At 38.2% G+C, this 27,615-nt stretch overlaps 1 protein-coding gene across 1 annotated transcript in view; it reads left to right on the top strand.

The window, feature by feature from the left end:
* Nucleotides 1-26,854, top strand: part of CATSPERT (catsper channel auxiliary subunit tau) — a 145,785-nt gene extending 118,931 nt beyond the window's left edge. Inside the window, exon 11 of the mRNA XM_017875604.1 lies at nucleotides 26,564-26,854. Within this exon, the coding sequence (XP_017731093.1) occupies nucleotides 26,564-26,854 (291 nt within the window). The remainder of the gene's footprint in view (nucleotides 1-26,563) is intronic.
* Nucleotides 26,855-27,615: the final 761 nt, after the last annotated feature.

Raw genomic sequence — 27,615 nt, forward strand, 5'->3', positions numbered from 1 at the left:
GCAGGTTTCCTTGAGCTGCGGTGAGCTCCACCCAATTTGAGCTTCCAGGCAGCTTTGTTTACCTACTTAAGCCTCAGCAATGGTGGGCGCCCCTCCCCCAGCCTCACTGCTGCCTTGCAGTGCTACCGCCTTGCACAACTATCCAGACTGCTGTGCTAGCAATGAGGGAGGCTCCGTGTGTGTGAGACCCTCCGGGCCAGGTGTGGGATATAATCGGCTGGTGTGCCATTTGCTAAGACCCTTGGTAAAGCGCAGTATTAGGGTGGGAGTTACCCGATTTTCCGGATGTTGCATGTCTCAGTTTCCCTTGGCTAGGAAAAGAAATTCCCTTCCACCTTGCGCTTCCTAGGGGAGGCGATGCCTCACCCTGCTTCAGCTCTCGCTGGTCGGGCTGCACCCGCTGACCAGCACCGACTGTCCAACATGCCCCAGTGAGATGAACCCGGTACCTCAGTTGAAAATGCAGAAATCACCCGTCTTCTGTGTCGCTCACGCTAGGAGCTGGAGTCTGGAGCTGTTCCTATTCGGCCATCTTGGGCGACCCCCCTCCCCTGGTTTTGTTCGTTGTTGATTTTTCTTTATTTTTGTCTAAGTTATTTCAGATAGCAGGTCTTCAAGCTCTGAGATTCTTTCCTCAGTTTGGTTGATTTTGCTGTTAATATTAATACTTGCTATTGTATTCTGAAATCCTTGGAGTTTTTCAGCTCTATCAGCTCAGTTTGGTTCTTTCTTAAAATAGACATTTTGTCCTTCATATCCTGTATCATTTTATTGCATTCCTTAGATTTCTTGGATTGCATTTTGGCTTTCTCCTGAATATGAATGATCTCTGTTTTTATCCATGTTCTGAATTCTATTTCTGTCATTTCAGCCATTTCAGCCTGGTTAAGAACCATTACTGGGGAGCTAGTGCAGTTGTTGGGAGGTAAGAAGACTCTGTGGCTTTTAGAGCTGCCAGAGTTCTTGCAGTGGTTCTTTCTCATCTCTGTGGGTTGATGTTCCTTCAATCTTTGAAGTTGCTATCCTTTGGATTTTTTTAAAAAGTCTTCTTTGATGTCCTTCTGGGTTTGATTATGGTATAAGGTAGGTTCAGTTGACTGGCTTCATTTCTGGTAGATTTTTAGGAGGGCCAAGGCTCAGCTCAGCACTGGTAGGCTGTGTGCCCTAACTCTGGGGGGCTTGTATTGGGTCCCAGCTTTGTTCTCCAGTCCCTTGTTGGGAAACTGCTGAGCTGGAGTGGCCAAGGTATTCCTAGACCATTGGTCACAACACTCCAAACGGTGGTGCCAGCCAAAGCACTTCCTTAGGCTGTGGCTGTGGTGTCTGTGCTCCTTCCCTTGTGCCATCAGCAGCAGCAGCAGCAGCACAGCAGGGTACACACTGGAGGACTGGGGTGGGGTGCAGGCAGGCCTGGGGCTGCTGGCCTGCATGCAGGCATTGACAACAGCAGTGGTGGTGGCACAGGAGGGGGGAAGGGAAGCAGGCCCACTGAGGTCCCTGTGCCCATTTGCACCTGTAGCAGTGTCAGCATGGAGGCCAGTCACTAATGGGTATGGGGCTGGCAACTTCCATGTGCCAGTTCACGCCTGTGGCAGTGGTGGTACAGGGCAGGAAACAGTGCCACTGTTGTCCCTGTGCATGTTCACAATGGCAACAGTGGCACTGCCGCATGGCAACAGGGGTGGTAGGTACACTCATGCCAGCAGCAATGGCATGGAGGGGTGCACACGCACCCACACACCAGCAGGGAAGTGGAGACATGGTTTGTCCTTGCATACAGGTGCCGGTGCAATGAGTGGGTGCCAGCATATGGGCTGTGGATGAGTGCATGCCAGCATATGGGCTGATGCATGTCAGTGGGGACCACGCTGCTGGAGCTCTCTGATGTTCAAACATGGTCTAGCTAGCACAGGAGCTATAATGTGGGTCTGCAAGAGGCACCCCCGTTGGGCCTCGGAAGCTGCACTGCAAGCAGGTACAGCCAGGCCAGGGCCCCATGAGAGGCCAGCAGATAGAAGGGTACTCAGGTCGGATTGGATCCATCTCAGTGGCAAAATCACCCTGTTCTGTTCAGATTTGATAGTTCCCCTAAGGCTAGAGTCTTTTATGGAAGCAAGGCAAGCCTTGGAGGATGGACACCCCTGGCCGTGCTCCCCTGCAGATGTTCCTGCACCAAACCCTCTGCACTCTGCACAGGCAGGAGCCCTGTCCCTACCACCTCTCTAATCATCTCTCCCTGCCAGCTCAAGTGTCCATGGGGGTTGTAGGGTCTCCTGCTGCCAGGATTCCAGAGGCCCATGGTGAAAGTGAATCACTCCTTGCCTGCTCAACTCATTCCTTCCCCAGGAAACACTGGGAGCCAGGAACAAGTCCTGATGTGTAGTAGCGCCATGCAAGGTTCCCAGCTTCCTCTCCCTTCAGCTCAGTGTCTGTGACCTCCCTCTGTCCACTATCAATACCTTCCTTCTGAAGATCTGCTCAGAGTGTGTTAGTCTTCCCAGTGTTCTGGTACCTCACTGGCAGATGTTCCTCCTAGCTGCATCTAGTAAACCATCTTGCCTTTTATTCAATTTATTTAAAAAACCATACATGCAACTACCCTATGACCCACCAGTTGCACTCTTGAGCATTTATTCCAGGGAAATTAAGACTTATATGTAAAATACCTATATACAATGTTTATAGCAGCCTTATTCATAATAGCTCCAAACTGGAACACAACCCAGATGTCCTTTAATTGGTGAATAAACCATGGTACATCCATACAATGGAATAATACTCAGCAATAAAAAGGAACAAACTATTTATATGTACAACAACCTGGATGAATTTTTAGAGATTTATGCTGGGTGAAAAAAAGACAATCCCAAAATGTTATACACTCTATGATTCCATTTATATAACATTCTTGAAATGACAAAATTATTAAAAATGGAGAACAGATTAGTGGTTACCATATATTAATAGGGGATGGGGGCAGGAAGGAAATGGGTGAGATTATAAAAGGACATTAGAGATCCTTGTGGAAATGTCTGAATCTTAACTATATAATGTCAATATCCTGGTTGTGAAATTGTACTACAGTTTTGAAAGATGTTACTTACTATTGAAGAAAGCTGAATAAAGAAGAGTACGTGAGCTCTCTCTGTTATTTCTTACAACTGCACATTAATTTACATTTATTTCAAAATAAAAGCTTAACTTTTAAAAGAAAATCATTGTCAAATATTTTAAGGAAAAAGAAAACTTACCTTAGACATTTTTCTTAAGGGTGGTAGTCAGAGCCATAATCAGCATGTAAAACAAAATTAAATTGAACAAGATAAATTGGGTTTGTAATCCACTAAACATATATTCCGGTATATACAATCAACAGACTTAGAAGATTGAATCTATCACCTAGGGCAACAGACCTGTAAACTGAAGACATCTCAGAGTTCTAGAACACATTTCTGAAAGTCCAAGCTAATTGCTTCACAAACAAGTCACAAAATCTTTAGAATTCTGTGGGAAAATAATCTTTGGAGTTGTTTGAAGTTAAAAGATGATTTTTTTTTTAATGAGCCAAGGTAGACAGTGTGTTATAGAAATGCAGTATTTTGAGGCAAACTTCTGGAATACTAAATCTGAATTGGAAAGGACTGATAACATCTCTTTCAACTCATAGCTGATTCAGGTGACAGTCTTTCAATAGTTCCTTCACATTTTTAGAGCCCCTTCATAAATTAAGACTTTCAAGATATAGCCTGATTAGCTTTTACTTAAACCCTGACAATGACTGGACCCTAAATCATTTCCCCAAAAGTCAGGATGAAAAAAGGTGAGGAGAGATGGGGAAATTAATTTTACTCAGCAATGAAAGGCAGTGTTTGGTGGTAGTAGGAGAACTAGTATGATACAGTAAAAAGACCTTGGATTTTACAGGCAGAAATATTTAGGTTTAAATCTAGATTCTTCCATGGTCATATAACTTTGGGCATTTTACATCTGAGTTTCAGTTTTCTCATCTGCAAAATGAGTATACTATCTATCACCCCTTTCAAAGAATTTTAAAGGGCTTGGAACATAATAGACACTTGCTAAATGGTAAGTATTATCTTTATTCACCTGTACAAGTATAGGATAACTATGAAAAGTAGAATTGTTGGATCAGAGTGTACAAGTACATTTATTTTGATAGTGCCAGATTATGCTTTAAACTAGATATACTAATCTGCATTTGCATCAAAATGCTAGAAAGTACTTATTAGCCCACACTCACATTTTTGTTTTTATGAATTTGGCGTACAAAATAATAGTCCACTGATACTTTAATTTGCATTTTCCTGATTATTAATGAATGAACAATTTTCATGTGTTTATTATCTATTTGTATTTGTTATTTGTTTTTTGTTTTTTTTTTTTTTTTTTGAGACGGAGCCTATATCTGTCGCCCAGGCTGGAGTGCAGTGGTGCGATCTCGACTCACCGCAACCTCCGCCTCCCGGGTTCACTCCATTCTCCTGCCGAGTAGCTGGGACTACAGGCGCCCACCACAACGCCTGGCTAATTTTTTGTGTTTTTGGTAGAGACAGGGTTTCACCGGGTTAGCCAGGATGGTCTCGATCTCCTGATCTGGTGATCCGCCCGCCTCGGCCTCCCAAAGTGCTGGGATTACAGGCGTGAGCCACCGCGCCCGGCCCTGTTATTTGTTTATAATCTCTGCCCATATTTACAAATCGGGTTGTGTTTGCTTATTTACACATGAAAATGCTTTATATGTTTTGGATAACAATACATTATCTATGCTGTTTGTTATGTATGTTTTCTAACTTCTTTGAGGTCAAAGGCATTTTTAAATGTCTATGTGGTCAAATTCGACACCTTTTCCTTTTTGGCTGTTGGTTTATATCTTGTTTAGAAGGTCCTTAGGTGATGTCAGTATTCTCCTAGATGTTTTTCTAGTACTTTTATAGCATATGGTTTTCATGTTTAAATATTTAATCTATCTATGCTTTTTAAAAAAATATGACATAAGAACCTGCCAATATCTTTGCTGAAATGGATAGGCAATTGTCTCAATGCAATTTATTACATTTTCCCTATAGTCAACTTATTCTTGTCTGTCAGCATGCCTTCCTGAGGGTTTCACCCCTGCCCTGGCCCCAATCCCTAGTGTGGTTAGCAGTCTTGACACTGCCTCGGAGGCTACAAGGATGAGCATATAATTTAATTAAGAATATTAAGACAGGGTGTTCTTATTCTTTTATTTATTTTTATTTATTTATTTCTTTATTTCTTGAGACAGTGTCCTGCTTTGTCACCCAGGCTGGAGTGCAGTGGTGCAACCTCAGCTCACTGCAACTTCCTCCTCCCAGGTTCGAGCAATTCTCGTGCCTCAGCCTCCCAAGTAGCTGGGACTGCAGGCACACACCACCACACCCGGCTAATTGTTGTATTTTTAGTAGAGACGGGGTTTCACCATGTTGGCCAGGCTGGTCTCGAACTCCTGACCTCAGGTGATCAGTCCACCTTGGCCTCCCAAACGATTACAGGTGTGAGCCACATCCCCTAACCTCTTATTCTTTTAAAACAAGAACTATCAGTGGTAATTTCCTACCAGATGACAGAGAATGCCTGTAAAAGCCAACATGGAGAGAGAGTGTGCTGATCACATTAAGTCCCTGTGGCCAGCCATATCCATCCCTTAGAATTCCTAGTTAAATGAGCCACTGCATTTCCTATTTAAAATGAAGTATATTATTTCCAAGGCAAACTTCATAAAATGCATTGATATCTTTAAAATTAAATGTATATATTATACATTAGGGTTGATTATATTTAAAGGTTACCCCATTTGGGGGTAAGGAACAGAAGGAGAAGAGAATAATTGTGATCTAAAACTTGGGAGAGTGCCCAGTTTATAATAGCTGCTCCATATTTTTGTTAAATAGTTACTTAATAAGTGAATGAATGACAAACGAATAGATTCATTTAAAAATTAACAAATACTTTGAGAAGAAAATTAAATAAGATAGTAAAATTTCTAAGCATGAAAATAATGAAAAGTAAATAATTGTTTTTAATCACAGAATTTACTATGTAAAATAACACTATTTGGAGTTTCCACTTAAGTAACAAATAGAACACGGTTTTGGTATAGATAAATCTTATCTCTTTTCATGAGAAAATTGATAAAGTCTTTATCCAGAAGTGGTTTGAGGGGTCTAAGTTTTAGAGCATTTAAAACTGAATGTAAAAATAGACAAGTGAGACTACATCAAACTTAAAACTTCTTGCATCAAGGAAACAATAGAGTGAAAAGGTAATCCATGGAATGGTAGAGAATATTTGCAAATCATATATCTGATACGGGGTTAATATCCAGAATATATAAGGAACTTCTACAACTCAACACCAACAAAAAACAACACATTTAAAAAATGGAGAGTTCTCCAAAGAAGATATACAAATGGCCAATAAGCACATGAAAACATGCTCAACACTACAAATCATAAGACAAATGCAAATCAAAACCACAATGAATTATCATCCCCCATCCACTGGGATGGCCTCTATCAAAATAAAAGAAAATAATGTGTTGGTGAGGATGTGGAGAAATTGGAGCCCTTGTGCACTATTGGTGGAAATGTAAAATGATGCAGCCACTATGGAAAACAATATGGAGGTGCCTCAAAATATTAAAAATAGAATTACCATGTGATCCTATTTCTGATACATAGATATATACCTATTTCTGGGTATATATCTAAAAGAATTCAATTCAAAACAGGACCTTGAAGAAATTTTGCACACCCATGTTTACTGCAGCATTATTCACAATACCCAAGAGGTAGAAACATCACAAATGTCCTTAGATGAACAGATAAGGAAACTATGGTATAAAAATACAGTGGAATATTATTCAACCTTAAGAAAGAAATCCTGTCACATGCTACAGCATGGATGAACTTTGAGGAATTATGCTAAGTGAAATGAGCCCATCACCAAAGGACAAATACTTCAAAATTCCATTGGAGTGGAGATTACGAGCATGATCATGGCTCACTGCCGCCTCAAACTCTGAGACTCAAGCCATCCTTCCACCTCAGCCTCCCAAAGTGCTAGGATTATAGGCATGGGCCACCACACCCAGCTGGGTTTCAGTTTTGCAAGATGAAAAAATTCTTGAGATCTGTTGCACAACAATGTGAATATACTTAACACTATTGAACTGTACATTTAAAAAATGGTTAAGATTGTAAAATTAATGTTATGTGTTTTTTAACACAATAAAAAATAAAATGGAAAAAACCCACAATTGTAGGAAATGCAGTCTGTCTTCCTATAATTACTTCAAGTTTGAACTTTGACATCTTCATTTATATCATTTTTAAGTCAACTAATTTAAATAATTAACTGCATTTATACTTTTAAACAGTTTCATATACCTATAAAATTAGAAAATTCCTGCCTTTGGCACCCTTTGACTATTCTGTGTTGTCCTATAGTTCTCTCACTTTACATAAAAGGCTTTTATTCTTTGGAGTAAGATAAATCTATTTGTGTCAGCCCAGATACATTTATTTTTAAACTTACGTTAGTTTCTATAATTTGCAAATGAGTCTTGACCATATAGCTCATCTTTCTGGCTGCTTTGAAATTCAACATATATTCTATGCTAATTTAACATGTGATGTGGTTTGACTCTGTCCCCACCCAAATCTCATCTTGAATTGTAATCCCCACATGTCGGGGGAGGGGTTTGGTGGGAGGTGATTGAATCATGGCAGTGGACTTCCCCCTCGTTCTGGTGACAGTGAGTTCTCACAAGATCTGGTTGTATGAGAGTGGGTGATACTTCCCCCTTTGCTCGCTCTCTCCCCTGCCACCATGTAAAGAAGGCCTTGCTTCCCCTTCACCTTCCACCATGATTCGAAGTTTCCTGAGGCCCCACCAAGTCATGCTTCCTGTTAAGTCTGTGAAACTGTGAGTCAATTAAACCTCTTTTCTTCATAAATTACCCAGTTTCAGGTAGTTCTTTATATTTGTGTGCAAATGGACTAATACAACATGCTAATTATTATATGCTAATTTCCTTATTTACATGAGCTGTTTCAGTATTCTGTTCCATTAATTTTGCCTATTTCTATGACATTACTGTACAACATTAATTATCATAACTTTAAATTCATTTAATATTGTTAGGGAACACACATATCTGCTTTTTCATCATTTTCTTCATAATTCTTATAAATTCTTATTGATGAAGTATTAGAATCATCTTGGAAGTTCTATAACTCAGATTGGTGTAGTTTGATATATTTACAAAATTTTCATCCAGGAAAATTTAGTATCCTGTATTTTCTTTATTAATATTTCATAGCTCCTGTTCATTTCTTATTAGATTAATTCTTTAGTATTGGATGGTTTCTGATGTAAATGTGAACGGGATCTTTTTAAGATTACATTTTTCAGGCACTATTTGGATATGGTGTTATACAATACTATGTGTATATTTGTATGCTGATCTTATATTGGTCCACTTTGCTAAACTCTCTTATTCTTAATTTTTCAGTTCTCTTGAATTTTTTAAAGATAAGTGATCATATCATCCATTAGGCACAGTTTTGTTTCCTGACTTCTAATATTTCTACCTGTTGTTTCTTTTTGTAATCTTGGCTAAACTGCTTATGCAGTATTGGACAGTAGCAGTAAGGAAAAGCATTCTTGTTACAGATTCTAATGAATATTCTATTAGTATCTCAATTTTAAGTGCAATGCATGAGGTAGGAGAGCAGTTTTTTAATCCTATTCCTAGTTTGTTAGAAGATTTATTCGAAAATCAAGAATAGGGTTGATTGGGCTGGGTGTGGTGGCTCATGCCTGTAATCCCAACACTTTGGGAAGCCAGGGCAGGGGGATCATGAAATCAGGAGATCGAGACCATCCTGGCTAACACAGTGAAATCCCATCTCCACTAAAAATACAAAACATTAGCCGTGCATGGTGGCGGGCACCTGTAGTCCCAGCTTCTTGGGAGGCTGAGGCAGGAGAATCGCTTGACCTCGGGAGGTGGAGGTTGCAGTGAGCCAAGATCAGGCCACTGAACTCCAGCGTGGGCGACAGAGCAAGACTCCATCTCAAAAACAAAACAAAACGAAAAAGAATGGGGTTGATTTTATCAAATACTGACCCCTGTGGAGGAAATTAACAATTTGTCTCTTGTAATTTGCTTATATAATGAATTACATGAATAGATTTTCTAATGTTGAACCATCTTTGTATTCCCATATAATTCCTCCTGGGTTATACTACACAGAATTTGCTATAACTTATTTAGGAATTTTGTATATCTATTCATAATGAGATTGACCTAAAAATTTGGCATCATTTACCTGTAAATGTTGCCTTGGTGTTGTTTTTTGTTTGTTTGTTTGTTTTTGAGACAGAGTCTTGCTCTGTCGCCCAGGCTGGAGTGCAGTGACGCCATTTCGGCTCACTGCAACCTCTACCTCCCAGGTTCACGCCATTCTCCTGTCTCAGCCTCTTGAGTAGCTGGGACTATGGGCGCCCGCCACCACGCCGGCTAATTTTTTGTATTTTTAGTAGAGATGGGGTTTCACCGTGTTAGCCAGGATGGTCTCCATCTCCTGACCTTAAATCCACCCGCCTCAGCCTCCCAAAGTGCTGGGATTACAGGTATGAGCTACTGTGCCCGGCCAGCTTTGTGTTTTTTTATAAGTAGATTAGTTTTTTAAAATAACCTTTTAATTTTGGAATAACTGTAGATTTACAGAACACTTGTAAATATATTAGAGAGTTCCTACATACCCCTCATCCACTTTCCTCTGTTGTTAACATCTTAAATTACCATAGTATATTTGTCAAAACTAAGAAACCAACATTAGTACATTACTATTACCTAAATCTAGACTGAATTTGTCCAATTTTTCCATTAATATACTCTTTGTGTCTCAAGATTCAGTACAGAGTACTACATTGCATTTTGTTGTCATGACTCTCCAGTTTCCTCTGGTTTTTGACAGTTTTTCTGATCTTCCTTGTTTTGTTGTTGTTGTTTTTAACATGACTTTGACAATCTTGATGAGCACTAGCCAGGTATCCTGCAGAATGTCCCCTAAACTGTGTTTGTCTGATGTTTTTTCCATTATTATGTTTGCATTATGAGTTTTTGGAAAAAATACCACAGTAGTGAAGTGCCCTTCTCAGTGCATCCTATCAGGGATTGATGATGGCACATGATGACACTAGGGAAAAAGGCAGCATAAGACTGATTCCTTAGAAAAGTGAACCAGCTGGGGGCCAGGTGCAGTGGCTCACGCCTGTAATCCCAGCACTTTGGGAGGCCGAGGTGGGCAGATCACTTGAGGTCAGGAGTTCAAGACCAGCCTGGCCAACATGGTGAAACCTCCTCTACTAAAAATACAAAAATTAGCCAGACATAGTAGTGTGCACCTGTAGTTCCAGCTACTCAGGAGGCTGAGGCAGTATGATCACTTGAGCCCAGGAGTTAGAGGCTGCAGTGAGCTGATTTTGCAACTGCACTCCCACTTGGGTGACAGAGTGAAACTCTGTCTCTTAAGATTAAATTAAATTTTAAAATTACCAGGTATGCCAGGAATGTGTGCCTGAAGTCCCAGCTACTCAGGAGGCTCAAACAGGAAGATCATTTGGGCCCTGGAGTTTGAATCCAGACTGAGCAACGTAGTGAGACCTAGTGTCTAAAAAATGAAATAATAAAATGTATTTTTAAAAAATACTGGGCATATAAAAAAGCAATAAAATATGACTCATTATGTAGGGAAAAATCAAATAATAGAAAAAGATCCTGAAATGACATCAATGATAGAACAGGCAGAGAAGGATGTTAAGAGAGCCATTATAAATATAGTTCATACATTCAAGAAGGTAGAGGAAACATGAGTGTGATGAGGGAAAAAATAGAGGGGATAATTAACCCCAAAGGAATTTTTAGAGATAAAAAATATCTAAAATAGTAACCTTTAAGAGATTAACAACATATTAGATGCTTCAGAAGGTAAGATCAGTGAACCTGAAGACAGAGGATTAGGAGCTACACAAAAATGAAACACAAATAGAAAAAAAAAAAAAACAAGTATCACTAACATGTGAAAGTACTAAGTGGTATAACACACATGTAATTGGAGTCTGGGAGGGGAACTGAAAAACGATTTGAAGAAAATGGTCAAAATATTTTTAAGTTTGATGAAAACTATAAACCCACATATCTGAGAAGCTTAATAGATTCCAAGGGAATGAGCCTAAAGAAAACCATGCGAATAATCAAATTACTAAGAACCAGTGATAAAGAGAAACCTTTACTCAGAGGGGCAAAAGGTACATTATTTACAGATTTAAATAAGAAATATTTACAGAGGAAGAAATAAAACAGACTTTTATTTTATTTTATTATTATTATTATTTTTTGAGATGGAGTCTCACTCTGTCGCCCAGACTAGAGTGCAGTGGCACGATCTTGGCTCACCACAACCTCCACCTCCCAGGTTCAAGTGATTCTCCTGCCTCAGCCTCCCGAGTAGCTGGGATTACAGGCGTGTGCCATGATGCCCAGCTAATTTTTGTATTTTTAGTAGAGATGGGGTTTCACCATGTTAATCAGGCTGGTCTCAAACTCCTGACCTCATGATCCACCCACCTCAGCCTCCCAAAGTGCTGGGATTACAGGCATGAGCCACTGCTCCCAGCCCAGACTTCTTATTAGACTATGAAAGGCAGAAGACTATGGAGTGACATCTTTACAGTAATGAAAGAAAATGAAACCTGTTTACCTAGAATTCATCTTCAAAACAGTTTAAACGTTTTTTGGAGTTTGTATTCACCCTTTCTCCATCTGCTTCTAAGTACAGCAGCACAGTTGGTCTTGAGCAGTGAGAGCCTAGTTCCCAATTCCCTTCGTGGAACTGGAGGGAACATAGTTTTATTTGCAGCTTATTGTATATGTCTGTTCTAAGCTGGCTGGAGGATACCTGAAGGATGGGCTTGCTTGTCTCTATCTCACATAACATGGAATGAGGGCAGGAAAAGCAGTGAGCAATATTCATAAAAGCTATCTGGGGACTAAAAATCCACAGATAACTGGGTCAAGAGATTAAATCTAATTTCTTCACTTCTTGTAAGTCTATTCAAATTGTCTGTTTCTACTTGTGTCAGTTTTGGCAATTTGGCTTTTTTAAGAGACGTATTTATTCCATCTAAGTTATCCAACTTGTTGGTGTACAAATGTTCATAGTACTCTTATAATCCTTTTGTTTCTGTAAAATCAGTAATAATATCCCACTTCCATTTCTGATCTTAGTAGTTTGAGTCTTTCTTTTTTTTTAAATCAATTTAGCTATAAAGGTTTGTAAATTTTGTTGATCTTTACAAAGAACCATCTTTTGGTTTCATTGATATTCTCTATTGTGTTTCTGTTCTCTATTTTATTTACCTCCACTCTAATCTTTATTATTTCCTTCCTTCTTTTAGCTTTGGGTTTAGTTTGCTGCTCTTATTCTAATGTATGCATTATGGAATATATACATAGTTCCTTAACATAAAGGTAGGTTGTTAATTTGAGATCTTTCTTTCTTTCTTTTTTTTTTTTTTGAGACAGAGTTTCGCTCTTATTGCCCAGGCTGGAATGCAATGGCACGATCTTGGCTCACTGCAACCTCTGCCTCCTGGGTTCAAGCAATTCTCCTGCCTCAGCCTCCTGAGTAGCTAGGATTACAGGCATGTACCACCACGCCCAGCTAATTTTGTATTTTTAGTAGAGACGCGATTTCTCCACATTGGTCAGGCTAGTCTCGAACTCCCGACCTCAGGTGATCTGCCTGCCTTGGCCTCCCAAAGTGCTGGGATTATAGGCGTGAGCCACCACTCATGCCCAGCCTGAGATATTTCTCTTTTTTAATGTAAATGCTTACAGCCATAAATTTCTCCCCTTAGCGCTGATTTTTCTGTGTCCCTTAAGTTTTGGTATGTTGTGTTTTCATTTGTCTCAAGGTATCTCCTAATTTTTCTTGTAATTTCTTCTGTGACACATTGGTTTTTAAAGAATTTTTTTGTTTAATTTCCAAATGTTTGTGAATTTTCTAATTTTCTTCTATTACTGATTTCTAGCTTTATTCTGTTAGAATAAATTTCAGTATGCGTAGAAGTTTTTCAGTTAAGAATAATGTTTAACTTGATTAAACATGATTAATCATGTTAATGATTAACATGAGTTAATCATGAGTAACATGTTAAGCATGAGTAACAAAAACTTAGAAACAGTGCCTTAAATCGTAATATTGTGGTTCATGATGTCATCGGGGGCCCAGATTCCTTTTCTTTATGGACAGCCATCCTCAGCATGAGCATGTTACTGAAGGGTGACACCAGATGGACTTTTTATCTCCAGGCATCACATGCATTCCAGGCTGGAGTGCAGCGATGTGATCTCCACTCACTGCAACCTCCACCTCCCGGGTTCAAGTGATTCTCCTGCCTCAGCCTCCCAAGTAGCTGGAACCACAGGCGTGGGCCACCATGCTCAGCTAATTTTTTGTATTTTTAGTAGAGACAGGGTTTCACCATGTTAGCCAGGATGGTCTCGATCTCCTGACCTCGTGATCCACCCGCCTTGGCCTCCCAAAGTACTGGGATTACAGGTGTGAGCCACTGCACCTGACCGTCGGCCTCTGTTTTAAGATACTCTCTCAGCAACTTCCAATTATGTCCGGTTGGCTAAAATTTTGTCACATGGCCACTCCTGTCTGCAAAGGAGGCTAGAAGATGTAGTGCTTTTGATAGGGGACATTTCTGCCCCTTAAAAAAATGTAAGTTCTTGAGATAATACATTTTAGGAAGGCAACTAGCATTCTCTGTCACAGGGAGCAAGAGACTACTTAGGATACCACTGCTTGGGGAAACATGATGGTGGCTTGTTCTATAGTAGTAGGGGGGTTGATGGGAAAAGGTGATTGGATATATATACACATAATTATATATATATAATATATATATATCCAATATATATTAATATCTAAATTATATGTATATAATTTTTTTAGACAGGGTCTCACTCTGTTGCCCAGGCTGGAGTGTAGTGGTATGATCATACCTCACTGCAACCTCCCACTCCCGGGCTCAAATGATCCCCCACCTCAGCCTCCTGAGTAACTGGGACCATAAGCTGCACCACCACACCTGGCTAATTTTTTGTAGTTTTTGTAGAGACAAGGTTTTTCCATGTTGCTCAGGCTGATCTCAAACTCCTGGACTCAGGTGATCCACCTGCCTCAGCCTCCCAAAGTGCTGGGATTACAGGTGTGAGCCACCGCGCCTGGTCATACTTGATCTGATTTGAAGGCATCAGCCACAGGACTTAATGCTGGATTAGTTATGGAAAGAAGAAGGAGAGGAATAAAAACTCTTAGGTTTCTGGCCTAACAATTCCAGAGATAGAAGCATCATCAACCGAGAAGAGGAAAAACAGAAAGCTTAAGGGTTTTCTTTTTTGGGAGTGTGGTGCCTAATCTAAAATTGTATTTTATATACATTAAATTTGAGATAATTATCATACAGCTAAAGGGAACTCAATATTCTCTTGAATATCTCTGAGAATCTTTTCCAAGGGTCACCCTCCTCCTACATTCCTCAGAAATATTTCTATTTACTCAAGAGTTAGTTCCATTTGTTCTTATTGATTCTTCCTTACATATATCAATGTTTCTCATATACATGATAAACTTCGTTTTATGTTTATAAATGGAGGGGTATGTTGATTGTATAGGTATGCTCTGTCCATGTGCTGGGCAGGCTTCCCTAGAGGGTGTGTAGGGATGAAAGATGGTAGGTAGGATCACTGAGTTCTCTACATTTCCAAAGAACCAGTGTGTTTCCTGGATGGAACTCCCTTTTTTCAAATCCCCTTTTAGTTTTCTCATTTGGAAGTGTGAGTCTCAGCAGTCCTTACTCTGCTTCCCTGTCAAGGCCCAAAACTTATATCTCTGCATAGGAATATGCCATATTCTCCTTAGAGAACAGTTTTTTTGATGTTTGGGAGAGTGACTGGGGAAAGACAGTGCTGCCAGCAGTGTTTGATCTGTGTGCACAGAGAAAGAAAGGGGTGATAATGAAGGGTCCAAGAGGTCTAGCTGTTCCAAATGCAGCTGTTTAATAGCTATGGACATTCCCGTGATCTGATTTTCTTTGTGTGTGCTGAGTGTGATGGTTAATATTAGGTGTCAACTTAACTGGATTGAGAGATGACTAGAGGGCTGGAAGAGTATTGTTTCTGGGTGTGTCTGTGAGGGTGTTGCCAGAGGAGACTGACATTTGAGGCGGTGGACTGGGAGAGGAAAACCCACCCTCAATGTGGGTGGGCACTGTCCAGTTGCTGCCAGCTCAGCTAGAACAAAGCAGACAGAGGAAGAGGGATGAGCTTGCTTGCTGAGTCTTCTGGCTCACTCCCTCTTCCCTTGCCAGATGCTTTGCTTCCTCTCCTCCTGCCCTGGGACATCAGACTCCAGGTTTTTCGGCCTTTGGACTCTGGGACTTGCAGTAGCGGTCTCCAGGGGGCTTTCAGGCCTTCAGCTACAGACTGAGGGTTGCACTGTTGGCTTCCCTGGTTTTGAGGCTTTCAAACTTGGACTGAGCCACTACTGGCTTCTCTCTTTCTCCAGCTTGCAGATAGCCTATCGCAGGAATTCGTTGTGTAATCATGTGCGCTATTCTCCCTAATAAACTCCCTTTATATATACATATATCCTGTTGGTTCTGTCCCTCTGGAGAACCCTGATTAATACACTGACTTGGAATGTATTGCTTCTCAGGCCCCCCTGATTTTACATCTCTAATAACTATTGTTTAAGGTTATGGTTTTTCTGATTGGGGTTTTCCATGAAGTCAATTATATCTACTGTCATATTTTCTGAATTTTCTCAAAGTTCTAGATCCTGGTAGCTCACCTTACTGATTTCCAGTATTGCCATGGTTCTTTCTTTGTGAAATAATATTTTCTGTTAATGTACTGGCACCTTGGGAGATAGGAGAGTAGACTCACATGTTAAGTCTACCATCTTGAAGCTCCTGTATTGATTTGTTAAATTGTCTTTTCCTAGCTTCCTAACATGCATACCTAGAGCATTCCCCCAATATTACTTTACTGAAGCTTTTTATTTATGAAAGTATTATATGTTCATCTAATCAATACTACCCAGTTAAACAGAGTAAAAGTTAATAGCATCCTCCTTCCTCTCCTCCAGAGCTACTCCCGTGAGAAAACAATGTAAGCATTTTGAAACCATTCACACATTTGTCCATGCTTGTAGTAGGGGGGATTTTTTGTTTGCTTTGTTTGTTACAAAATGAAATTATATTTTCTACTACTTGTTCTTTCACTTGTTTATCATACATGTTTCTTTTTTAGATTTTTCTATTAAATTCATTTAAAGCAATAAACTTTCAAATGTTATAATGTCAACTGTGTTTAAGAGAGATTTGGGGGAAATTTAAGCAAAGAAAAACAAAAGGAACAAAAGAATAGGTATGGAAGTACAAGATGTATGTCAAGAATTCAGAGTTAGACACATTTGGCTGGAGGAGAGGAACCATACTGGCAAATATTGAGAAACTTGTAGAGACAATACAGAGTTGGTGTGTGAGGACAATGAGTGGGAAGCCACTGAGGCTTTAAGAATAGGGTCATTTATTAATTGCTTAATGTTAATTAAACCTTAAAACAACCTAAAAGTATCTCTAATAAAAATGTTACTCATTGAATTGTTATTTTACTTACTTTAGTCCGTAGTGAACCCTCTATAGACTAAAGGAGATAATGTATAGGAAAGTCATTTGAAGTACCAAGTGTTGTGTAAAGAGATGTGTCACGTTTTCTCTCTGTATAAGCTGGCAGTATGGATGCACATTCTGATGCTTCTAAAGCCACTCATTCTCCCTCACTGCTATCAGGATTGTGTGGGGAACTGAGTACCCAATGAAAACTTTGGACACCTAGGATTTAAGCTACTAATCATCTGGGTAACTTGGGACAAGAAACTTCAGCTTCAGATTCTGTGTAAAATAAGAACTAGAACTAGATTATCTCCAAAACACTTCCATTTCTAAAAATTCAATGGTTCTGTGATCCTGTAATGGTTCTCACACATCTTGATTTAATACTCAAGTATTTCTTTAGGGAGTTTTACATCTTCATTTAACAGTGACAGGTTGATAATCACTGAAAATGCTATCTATGGCTGGGCGCGGTGGCTCATGCCTGTAATCCCAGCACTTTGGGAGGCCAAGGAAGATGGATCACTTGAGGTCAGGAGTTCAAGACCAGCCTGGCCAACATGGCAAAACCCTGTCTCTACAAAAAATATAAAAATTAGCCAGATGTGCTGGCACATGGCTGTAATCCCAGCTACTCAGGTGGCTGAGGCACAAGAATCACTTGAACCCAGGAGGCAGAGGTTGCAGTGAGCCAAGATCACACCACTGTACTCTGGCCTGGGCAACAGAGCAAGACTGTCTCGAAATAATAATAAATAAATAAATAAAATGCTATCTCCATATAATATGAGCTGCCATGTATTGTCTAAAGGCATCTCACAGCCTTTTTAAAATCAGATTACATTTCTTCTGACAATTCTATTTTATTTTTACTTTCGTCATTCTGCTTGAAGTTGCCTGTGCTTATTTTGAGTTTGACAAATTGCAATACAAATCGAGTTACATTCCTTCTGACAATTCTATTTTAGTTTTCACTATTTGTTTTGCTTTGAAGTTGCTGTCATTATTTCTGAGTTTACAAATCTCAACTAGGGTGGACTATTATAATACCAAAGAAGCCAATATTTTCACATATATAGATATTATGATGTAGTCAAAAGATTTATTTCATAATTGGCAAGGTATGTTGTTTGATAAAAAATAGTTTAGGTTTCCAACCAAATCTTCATACCTCTAATCTATTGCAAGAATAAAATGATCTTGATACTCTTACAAGTAATCTAAACATTACAACTTTCTTTTTTTATCAAGGTGGGCTTTTTAACCAAAAGAATATATTATTCACCCATCCTTTCAGAACCAGAATAGTATAGAATTCAAACCAAAATATTCACGTGAGTCCTGAATTATTCTATCCCACGTAAATCATTATACTTAATTACTCAGCGTTTCTTCAATATCTTAACTCATAGTTCTAAAAAGCTACTCATTAGACAACACCCTGGCAGAGACAAAAAAAAAAGTAAAAAAAAAAAAAAAAAACAAAACAAAAAAAGAAAAAAAACAAAAAATAAAATGAAAAAAAACAACAAAAAAAAGGTAAACAAAAAAAAAAAAAAAAAAGGCGCTATCGTAAAAATATTAGCTACATTCCCACCAGGCGTCCCATCTTATCCTGACTTAATGACATCTCCAGACCCAGAAACCCAGAACCCCGGGGACATGGTTTGTATTTCTCAAAAAGGAAACAAAAAATACTAAAAATACTAACGGAGGATTCTTCAATTCTGTCATCTAGGTATCCACTAGAAATTGAAAAACCAGTTAGTAATAAGTTGCCCATCCCATTACAAAAAAAATAATATTTGGAACTACTAAGTTGAAATAAAATAAGACAATATACTAGTCGGCTGACTCTTCTTCAGCATTTAGCTTTTTTTTTAGTTATATAACACAGAAGCATGAAAAAAGAGTTCAATAACAATTTTTATTCTGAAGCTGTTCAATGATAGAAGAGCCTGATCCCACAAAGCTAAAAAGCTGCTTATGAATTATTACACTGAAAGTTGTTACCTGTAATCCTGAGTTTGTCATATGGGCCTCTCCCTTCGATCCATTTCTGAGGCATTATAACAGTATGCATCAAAAAGCAAGATTAAACTGTGACATGCTTAAGGGACAGGGGTGGAGCTCATTATCATTGTTGAAACTCTCAGACTTAGAAGGAGAATGATATATGCCCCATAAGATCAGTTTTCAGAAGAATATTTGATACTTTTCATCGATTTCATTTCAGTAACTTTCACTACCTTGCGTTTATTTAAAAAAATATTTCCCACATTGCTATGAATGTAGCAATATATTTAGGTAGACTGACGACTGGAACCCCCCCTGGTCCTGATGTTATCGCACTGTCTAAGGAAATGAAGCTAACACTAGAAATTAAGTTCCTTGAACATAGAGGCATATTTATGGGTTGCTTTTTAACGTCATTTAAAAATGATATGCTAAGTAGCCAAAAAGCACTTGACACAAACATAGCATCAGATTAAGAATTTGAAATTTTTCCATAAAATATTTTATTCATTCTCAAATATCTTTAAAATAATTAAAAGTTGTTTTCTCCCTTTGTGGAGGTAGGAGATTGAATAGATTATTGATCCAGACTTGCTCAAGAAAATTAACTAGGAAAATGGTATAATAAATTCAAAAATCCATTGCTACCCAAATGCTTTTACCTTTTTTTTTTTAACATTGCAGTTTCAGAAAGATCAACAGAAACGGTTTTGAGTTCCTTTTCTAAGGAATATAAACAAATGTCAGTCAGAAAAAGAAAACGATCAGAATATAACCAAACCGCTAGAAACCATTTTAGGTGCAGAATTATAGACGCACGAGACCAGGATCCTCCTGTAATCCAGCACAATCAAAAAGCTGCATGGACCTGCTAATAAAACCTGGCCCATGTGACCCTAATATCTTCAACAACAAACGAGCGTGTCAGAACACTGAGAATAAGTTAGCCACCTGAGACCCCTTACTATCAATACGAATAAAGGGTTTAGAACAAGAGGAATAATGTTAAAACGAAATCGTACCAAATGTATCTTTACCGAGAGTTTCAGAAGGAAGAATCATCCAAGGGCTGGAAATGTACATGCAAATACATGGTCACCCTCTCGAAGTCTTTAATTTACCCCACAGATATAAATATTAAACAATCAATGATACTCAAGTCAAATTTTAAGTAAAAAAACTGAAGACCGATTTCAGACAATTATTTTCTAAACCAGAAGTTAGTATGAACAGTGAAATGCAAGAGAGAAAAGTACGTTCTCTACTTATAAGCATTCCATCGATAAATCATCAAGTAGTATGGCAAGACAACGTATTGGGACAAAAAACAAGATTTTAAACAAACTGCTTTCAGGAAAAAAGACCATTTTTAATTCAAACGCGACTACTTCTAAGTTCAATAATTAAAAATAGTTCCTGTGGATTTCATTTTCAGAAGGTAGTCCAACATAAATTGAAAATATTCCTGCAGATTCACTTTCAGAAGGTGATCAAGTAATTAAAAATATTCCTGAATATCACTTTCAGAATCGGCGTCAGAGAATTAAAAATATTCCTGCAGATTTTCATGTTCTTCAGAAGGTGGACCAGTGACAATCTCCGGAGCGCGTAGAAGAACATGTCTCTAAAAACACACCTTCGGAAGCAGATGAGAGAGATTTTCCCAATTTAAAAAAAAGAGTAGTAATCAAAAAGAAACATTTAATAAGTGAAGTCCTAACTCCAAATCAGGTTCTCAAGTGGCAGCTGTACATGACTACATTCGTGGAGGCAAATATTCACTGCACCAATATTCTCAGAATTGGACGATCAGAAGTGAAAAGCAGTGAAACACCAATGAACTTGAAACTCAAGTCACCGTACACCTTGCGAAAGAGAACGTTTGTCAGTCACATATTCTAACTCGTCATGAAGATAAATGCTGATAAAATAGAATGCCACAGACCAGATCTGCTATAAGCCAGATAATACAAGCATGTTCCTATAGAAACACTTTAGAATCTGGATAACATCAAAAGTATAGGAACTTAGATAAAGAACCGCGTAAGAGTTCTTTGGCTGGGTACGGGGATCACTTCTCCTAAAGAAAGCTGAAGGATTGCCCAAGAGTTTCATTCAGAAATCAAGAGAGCGAGACGGAACCTCTTTCTGAGCATGAAATACCCATCATTCCCAAAGACACTACTTCTGTTAGTAAGTGGAATTCTATACGGGAAGACCCAAAAATATGCTTCCCACAAGATTCAAGTATTATTCAATACGCAAATAAAGAACTGGATTTGGCCAAGAATGGTCAAGAGGCTTGGGTAAAGATGATTTCTTTTTTATGGACCTTCAGTCTACTTTAGAAAGTTTAACTAACTCATTCAATGGACTAAAACTTAAATGAATCAGTATGAATAATGTTAAAATCCTTTTTAAGAAAACATCTTCAAGTGATTTTTTTCAAAATAATAATCAATCTGAGAAGAACGAGGACAACCAGAAAGAGAATTAGAAAGAACTAATTCACCTCGTTTTACGAATGACACAGAACACCTTAAAGAAATCCAAGAGAATTCTTGATAAAGTAACAAGATTAAGACGAAAACTATATTTTGAGTCCAAAGTTGCGTGTGCTGGGTTCTAGAAGAACCTCAGCAGTCAGAAGTAAAAAATGCTTAAAATCTGAATTAAGTAACACAATCCCAGCATTACCTTGTAGAAAGACGCTTTCAGAATCGAGGACATATGCACCAAGAGGACTTACTCAAAAAATCTACCGAAATCCTGTATCTGATGAATGAGAAGGTAGAGCAGCAAAGGGCCAACAGTTTTCAGGGAGAAATATCCGAAACTGCGTGAAAGAATCATCGGTCTTTTTGCTCAAAATTTCAATCGATCATCTTCATAGATAAACATTTAGAAATAAAGCTAAGGTCTTTTTTAAATTGAGACTTCTCCAAAACTATTTCCTAAAAACATTTCAGAAAAGCAGTATGTATTTAAATGAGACAGAAATCCTGAGACTATATATCCAAACATGTCCTTCCTCTAAGGGACTAAAAGTGTCTCAACTTTCTTTTCACGAACTAGAACAAGATATTTCAAAGGGGCCGAGGTTTTGGCTAGAAGGTTTGAAGTAAACATGAAATATCCCTTTAAGGTAAATCTCTACAATAACACTATCTGAAAGTTTATCAGAAAATGAATTATTACATCTAAAAGCTGATTTAAGCAAACACCTCCAGGGTCTTTTTATAGAAAAACTTTCAAAATCAGGACTAATGACAAAAAGGCAATTAGAAGGGATCAACCAGCATATAAATTTGCTTAATTCTAGTTCTATACCATTAAAATATATAAAGACACATTTACCTTTTAGAGATGACCATCACTTTGTGGAGAAGCATTCAGAAAAGCAAAATAAATATTCAAGAATTGTTCAACAAACCACTTTACAAACGGTTTCTGAGGATAAACTTAGAGAAACAGAATTGATTCGAGAGAAAGAAAAGAAATATTTTCCCTTACAGAATTTAAAAGAAAATTCATCTTTAATTAGGGAACAGAAAAGTTATTACACTAAAGAAGAAGCTAAAACACCAAGTTTAATCAAAGTACAACCTTCTTCCAATAAAAATATCCAGGCAAGTCCATTAAATAATTCATCAGAAACACTTACAGATACACTGCTTAAGAAACTAAGGAAAGAACATGTATTTATGCAGCTTCCTCAAGCAAAAAATTCTGTTCATAAAACAGAGATTCAAGACCCATATAGTTGGGGTGGTAAATCAAAAATAACTCAATCAAAAGCTTGGTGTGACAGGACACAGAAAATGAAGTCCCTTGATAGAAAGGAGCATGTAAACATCTATAAATGGACTGTTCAGGAAAAACCTGAAGCAGTATTAACATCATATCCAAGAATTCCTAATGCCAGAATGCCAAGGGAAGATGAGTACGTAAACAGACTCACTTTTCCTTTCTGGCAAACTAGCACTTTAACTCATTTCAATACAGAGACTGAGGAAAAATCAAAATTAGAAGACCAGTATTGTCAGAGACTGAAAGGAAATAATAACAATAATAAAAAACATTTAGTAACATTTGCACAATACAAAAAAGAAATACAAACTTTTATATAAAACCAGATGAAATTTGCAGTGAAAATGTGCCAAGTTCCCTGAAATACAGTCATTCCAATATAAAAATGTAGAAAATGAGAAAAACTCGAAACCATCCGTCTTCCCAGAATTATTTAAGAGAGAAGATCTAAAACCCAAGGTCCGAAAAGAAAGAGACCGTGTCGCCAAACCAAAAAAGTCATTTAACAAGCTAGTCAGGATACTACCAACCACACTGCCCACCACAAGAATTCACCTAAAGAAGTCTGTTCCAAGGACACTGCTTCACTGGACTGCAAGAACTACTATACATGTAATGATGTTTTTCTAAGTCTTCTACTTCTGTATTTGGCAAAGTTCTGGCAATAATTTAGGGTGTGTGTATCTGCATCCAACTGTGTGTATAACCTTAATTACCCCCAAGACATACAGACCTCCAATTTAAAAATTCCTCTGAAAGGCCGGGCGCGGTGACTCACGCCTGTAATCCCAGCACTTTGGGAGGCCGAGGCGGGTGGATCACGAGGTCAGGAGATGGAGACCATCCTGGCTAACATGGTGAAACCCCGTTTCTACTAAAAATACAAAAAATTAGCCAGGCGTGGTGGCGGGCGCCTGTAGTCCCAGCTACTTGAGAGGGTGAGGCAGGAGAATGGTGTGAACCCGGGAGGCGGAGCTTGCAGTGAGCCGAGATTGCGCCACTGCACTCCAACCTGGGCGACAGAGTGAGACTCCGTCTCAAAACAAAACAAAACAAATCAAAAAATTCCTCTGAAACTTAAGTATCACCTCACCTGATTCAAAATGCAATCACAAAATCAGGGAGACTGTTAACACACCTACTACCTTTTTATGAAATAAACAGTGGAAACCCTTCCTCCAACCCACCATCTGGGACATGAATTAGAAAAGGGTGCCCTCTTCCTCTGGGCAGATTCTCCCAGCTGACACAGCCGAGAGTCAGAGTACATAGTCCTGATTGTGGAAAACTGCCTGGATTTTAGCCCTGACTAAAATTAGTACAACTATTGGCTGTGGCCAGATACTGTGGAAACATAGCTGACATTTTCTTTTCGTAGAGATTAACTACAACTATTAGAGGGTTTTTTTTTTTTTTTTTTTTTTTTTCACATAGCCGAATTATCTTTGCTTCGGTTAAACAAATATGAAGCTCCTATGTGCCAGTTATCTGGCTGAAAATTAGGGATATGTAAAATTTACAATCCATTGGATTATGAATTGCAAGAATTTAACTTCTAGTCTTTTCTTTTTTCACCACCATGCTATATCATGTGCTGAGAAACTTGAGAATTCAAATATATTTTTAATATTAACATAAAATGATTAGGAGGCCAGGCTCGGTGGCTCATGCCTATAATGCCAGCACTTTGGGAGGCTGAGGCAGGGGGATCACTTGAGGCCAGGAGTTTGAGACCAGCCTGGCCAATGTGGTGAAACTCCGTCTCTACTAAAAGTACAAAAATTAGCTGGGTGTTGTGGTGCATGTCTGTAATCCCAGCTACTTGAGAGACTGAGGCACGAGAATCACTTGAACCCAGGAGGCAGAGGTTGCAGTGAGCCAAGATGGCGCCACTGCACTCCAGCCTGGACAACAGAGCAAGAGCCGTCACCAAAAAAAAACAAAACAAAACAAAAAAATTAGGAAAGTAAATCTGCGACTAGACTTTATACAAATCATTCTAAAGCAAATTTAAAATCTAGAATGGAAGGGACTTTTAATTTTCTGAATCACTGGTCTTCCCTGTAGTATGCATAACAGGCATGATCCATAATTGGAAAAACTGCTAAGTAAATATGAGTAGGTAAAACTCACATTAAATTGATACTTTGATGTGCATAATTCTCCCTTTGAGAAAAATAAATCTAATTTCTGCATAAGTATTTTGGTTTTATTTTCCACAGTAAAGCAAACTATTTGCTTTATAGTAGCAGGGTAAATATTATATAGCTATATATTATACACGCTATATATTATACAATTAAATATTAACTATATAGTGGCAGGGTAAAATATCAGCTTATATTTTCAATTTTGGATTTTTCTTTTCTATTTAAATTCTGAAATTTAGTATTGACAGGGTGAGTGTTTGTATATATACACATGTGTCTATACACTTGGAAAAAAGATAGAAGATGGGGTCATAGTTTTCAAAGAGGATTTTCTGATTTTTTAAAAGACAAATGGAATCTTTAATACAACTTTTCAAGCAAAGTAAGAAATTGCGTTTATGTTAAATGATATAAGATTATATAGGATCTCAGAACCCTTATCCTAAGAGGAGGCAAGGGAGATAGAGTTATCTTTATTTCTCTTGGTTAAACCAACTGTTCCTAAACTTTCCTCTAATAGATAATTGAGTGGTAAGAGGACATTTTTCAGATGATCAGAACAACTTACTCATCTGATTTTCTAAAATTCAGGAATCTCCCAAAGGAATCAAGACAAAAGAGAGAGAAATTGAGTCGTAGGAGCACCTAGAAAAGTGACCAGTGGCCTGGGTCTCCATGCCCTTTCACTGCCACTCCAGTAATGGGTTATATCAGCTGTGAAGGAAAATTATGTGTTACTCACTAACATAGCATAAATTATCGCAGTGTGGCTTCCCTAATTGTCTTGTGTACATAAGAGGGAAGAGGAAGAATGTTTTCTTGCCTTCTTCAAAGTCAGGCAAAAATGTTAAATAGGTAGAATTTATCTTTAGACTCATTATACATTCTTTTTTGTAAATCTTTTTCTGACTGCCTAATTCTTATTAGTCCTGCCCAATGTTCCCTGACCCCCAGTTCTATTAATCCATCCCCACCTGTGTTCAAATCAAGCAGCCCATTCCCTTGGTGTGGCTATCTTTGCAAGTATTATGAGATGAGCTACTCAAACTGCTGAGGAAATTGTTTACCCTAATTTGAGGATAACTACTAGATTCATACCTTATATAGCTATAAAATAGAAAATTTGAAAAAGAATCATTTATTATGGTATATATCCTTCCAGTTATTTTACTGAATGTTTTACTTGTTTACTCAGAGTATACATGCAATTTTTTATTTTTAATGTAAACATTACAATCATATTCTTGGATGTGGCACACACACGCTCCCTCTCTATGTATATAAATTAAAGATGGTTATTAAAGGATGAAAGATCAAATTCTGGATGACATAAAAAGTAAAATATAAGAGTTCATAATTTATATTTGGGGTCAGGGAGAGAGATTTTGGTGGAGAGAAATTACAAAGTAATCTGGCCAGCATTGCTTAGGAGTCTGTCCCCTGAGGTCAGCTCTCAAGTTTTTCAGGTTTCTAGCTTCTTATCTTCAATATCTTTTGAAATAACGGATCCTTTGTAACAGTAAGATCTTTTTAAAGCATGGTTTCTAGCATAGTATCTAGCACAGTATCTAACGGGAGGCATGGGTGTAGGGTCTGAATTTAGAGACTGTCTAAGAAACATCCAGTGTTTTCATTCTTTGTCTTTAACTGTTGCTATTATAAACTTTAGTCCTTGTATGTTTTTCTTTTTTCTTTTGACCATCCATGTCAGAAGTCCTTGTAAATTTAAAACCTACTTTTAAGAAACCTAATTTACCAATCTGATCTTTTATTTTATTATTTAGGATTGTTCAGATAAATTTGAGGATTTACATGACATGACCTCATTTATACACTTTAAAAAAGTAAAATCAAGATCAAGGCTTTTAGGAAAAAGCTCAGATGATATCCATAATCATGCCAGACACTCTGCAAGACCATATACTGCTCCGGAGGTTAACAAGCAACGAGAGAGCTACAGTGGAAAGTTTACAAGTCGTCGAATGGTTTCATCAGGCTTAGTTCATATAAATGATAAAACATCATATTGTGAAATGCAAAAAATGCGGCCAAAAAAAATTAAAAGAGGATATTGAAAAATGTTCGTTCATTTGTGTTACTATAAAGCATGTTTAACTTAGAATGATATGTGAGACCAGCAGTCAGAATATCATTTCTCCATTAACAAAATGGTTTGGAGATCTCTTCTTAATTGTGTGACAGAAGTCAGCAACCAAATTTCATCTTGTTAGAACCATTTTGTTTTGAGTAAAATGAAAAACAAACACATTTGATATAAATGTGTTTTCGTTCATGAACCTTAGGGAATAAACCCAGAAATGTGTGTTTAGTTTATATTCATGAACAAAGTTTTATTTCTCAGTTTTTACTTTTTCCACTATATAATATCACTCCAATTTGGTTTTCTCTGACTTCTCCAACCTTTGTTACACTGTAAATTATCCCTTTCTACCCAGTTTTCAAGTGATTTGTGGTTACCAATGTGTGCAGCCTTTTGTTATGAATATATACTTTTAGGCCAGGCACCATGGCTCATGCCTGTAATCCCAGCACTCTGGGAGGCCAAGGCGAGTGGATGGCTTGAGCCCCGGAGTTCTAGACCAGCCTGGGCAACATGGTGAAACCCCGTCTCTACAAAAAATCAGCTGGGCGTGGTAGCACGCCTGTGGTCCCAGCTACTGAGGAAGCTGAGGTGGAAGAACCACCTGAGCCTGGGAGGCCAAGGCTGCAGTGAGTTGTGAGAGTGATACCCCTCGCAAGAAAAAAAAAAAAAAAAAAAGAATATATACTTTTACTCTTCAGCTCTAGTTATATTTCTAGATTCAATAGTTTGCAA

The sequence above is a fragment of the Rhinopithecus bieti genome, unplaced genomic scaffold, assembly GCF_001698545.2.
Source record: "Rhinopithecus bieti isolate Rb0 unplaced genomic scaffold, ASM169854v2 scaffold_980, whole genome shotgun sequence".
Lineage (NCBI taxonomy): Eukaryota > Metazoa > Chordata > Mammalia > Primates > Cercopithecidae > Rhinopithecus > Rhinopithecus bieti.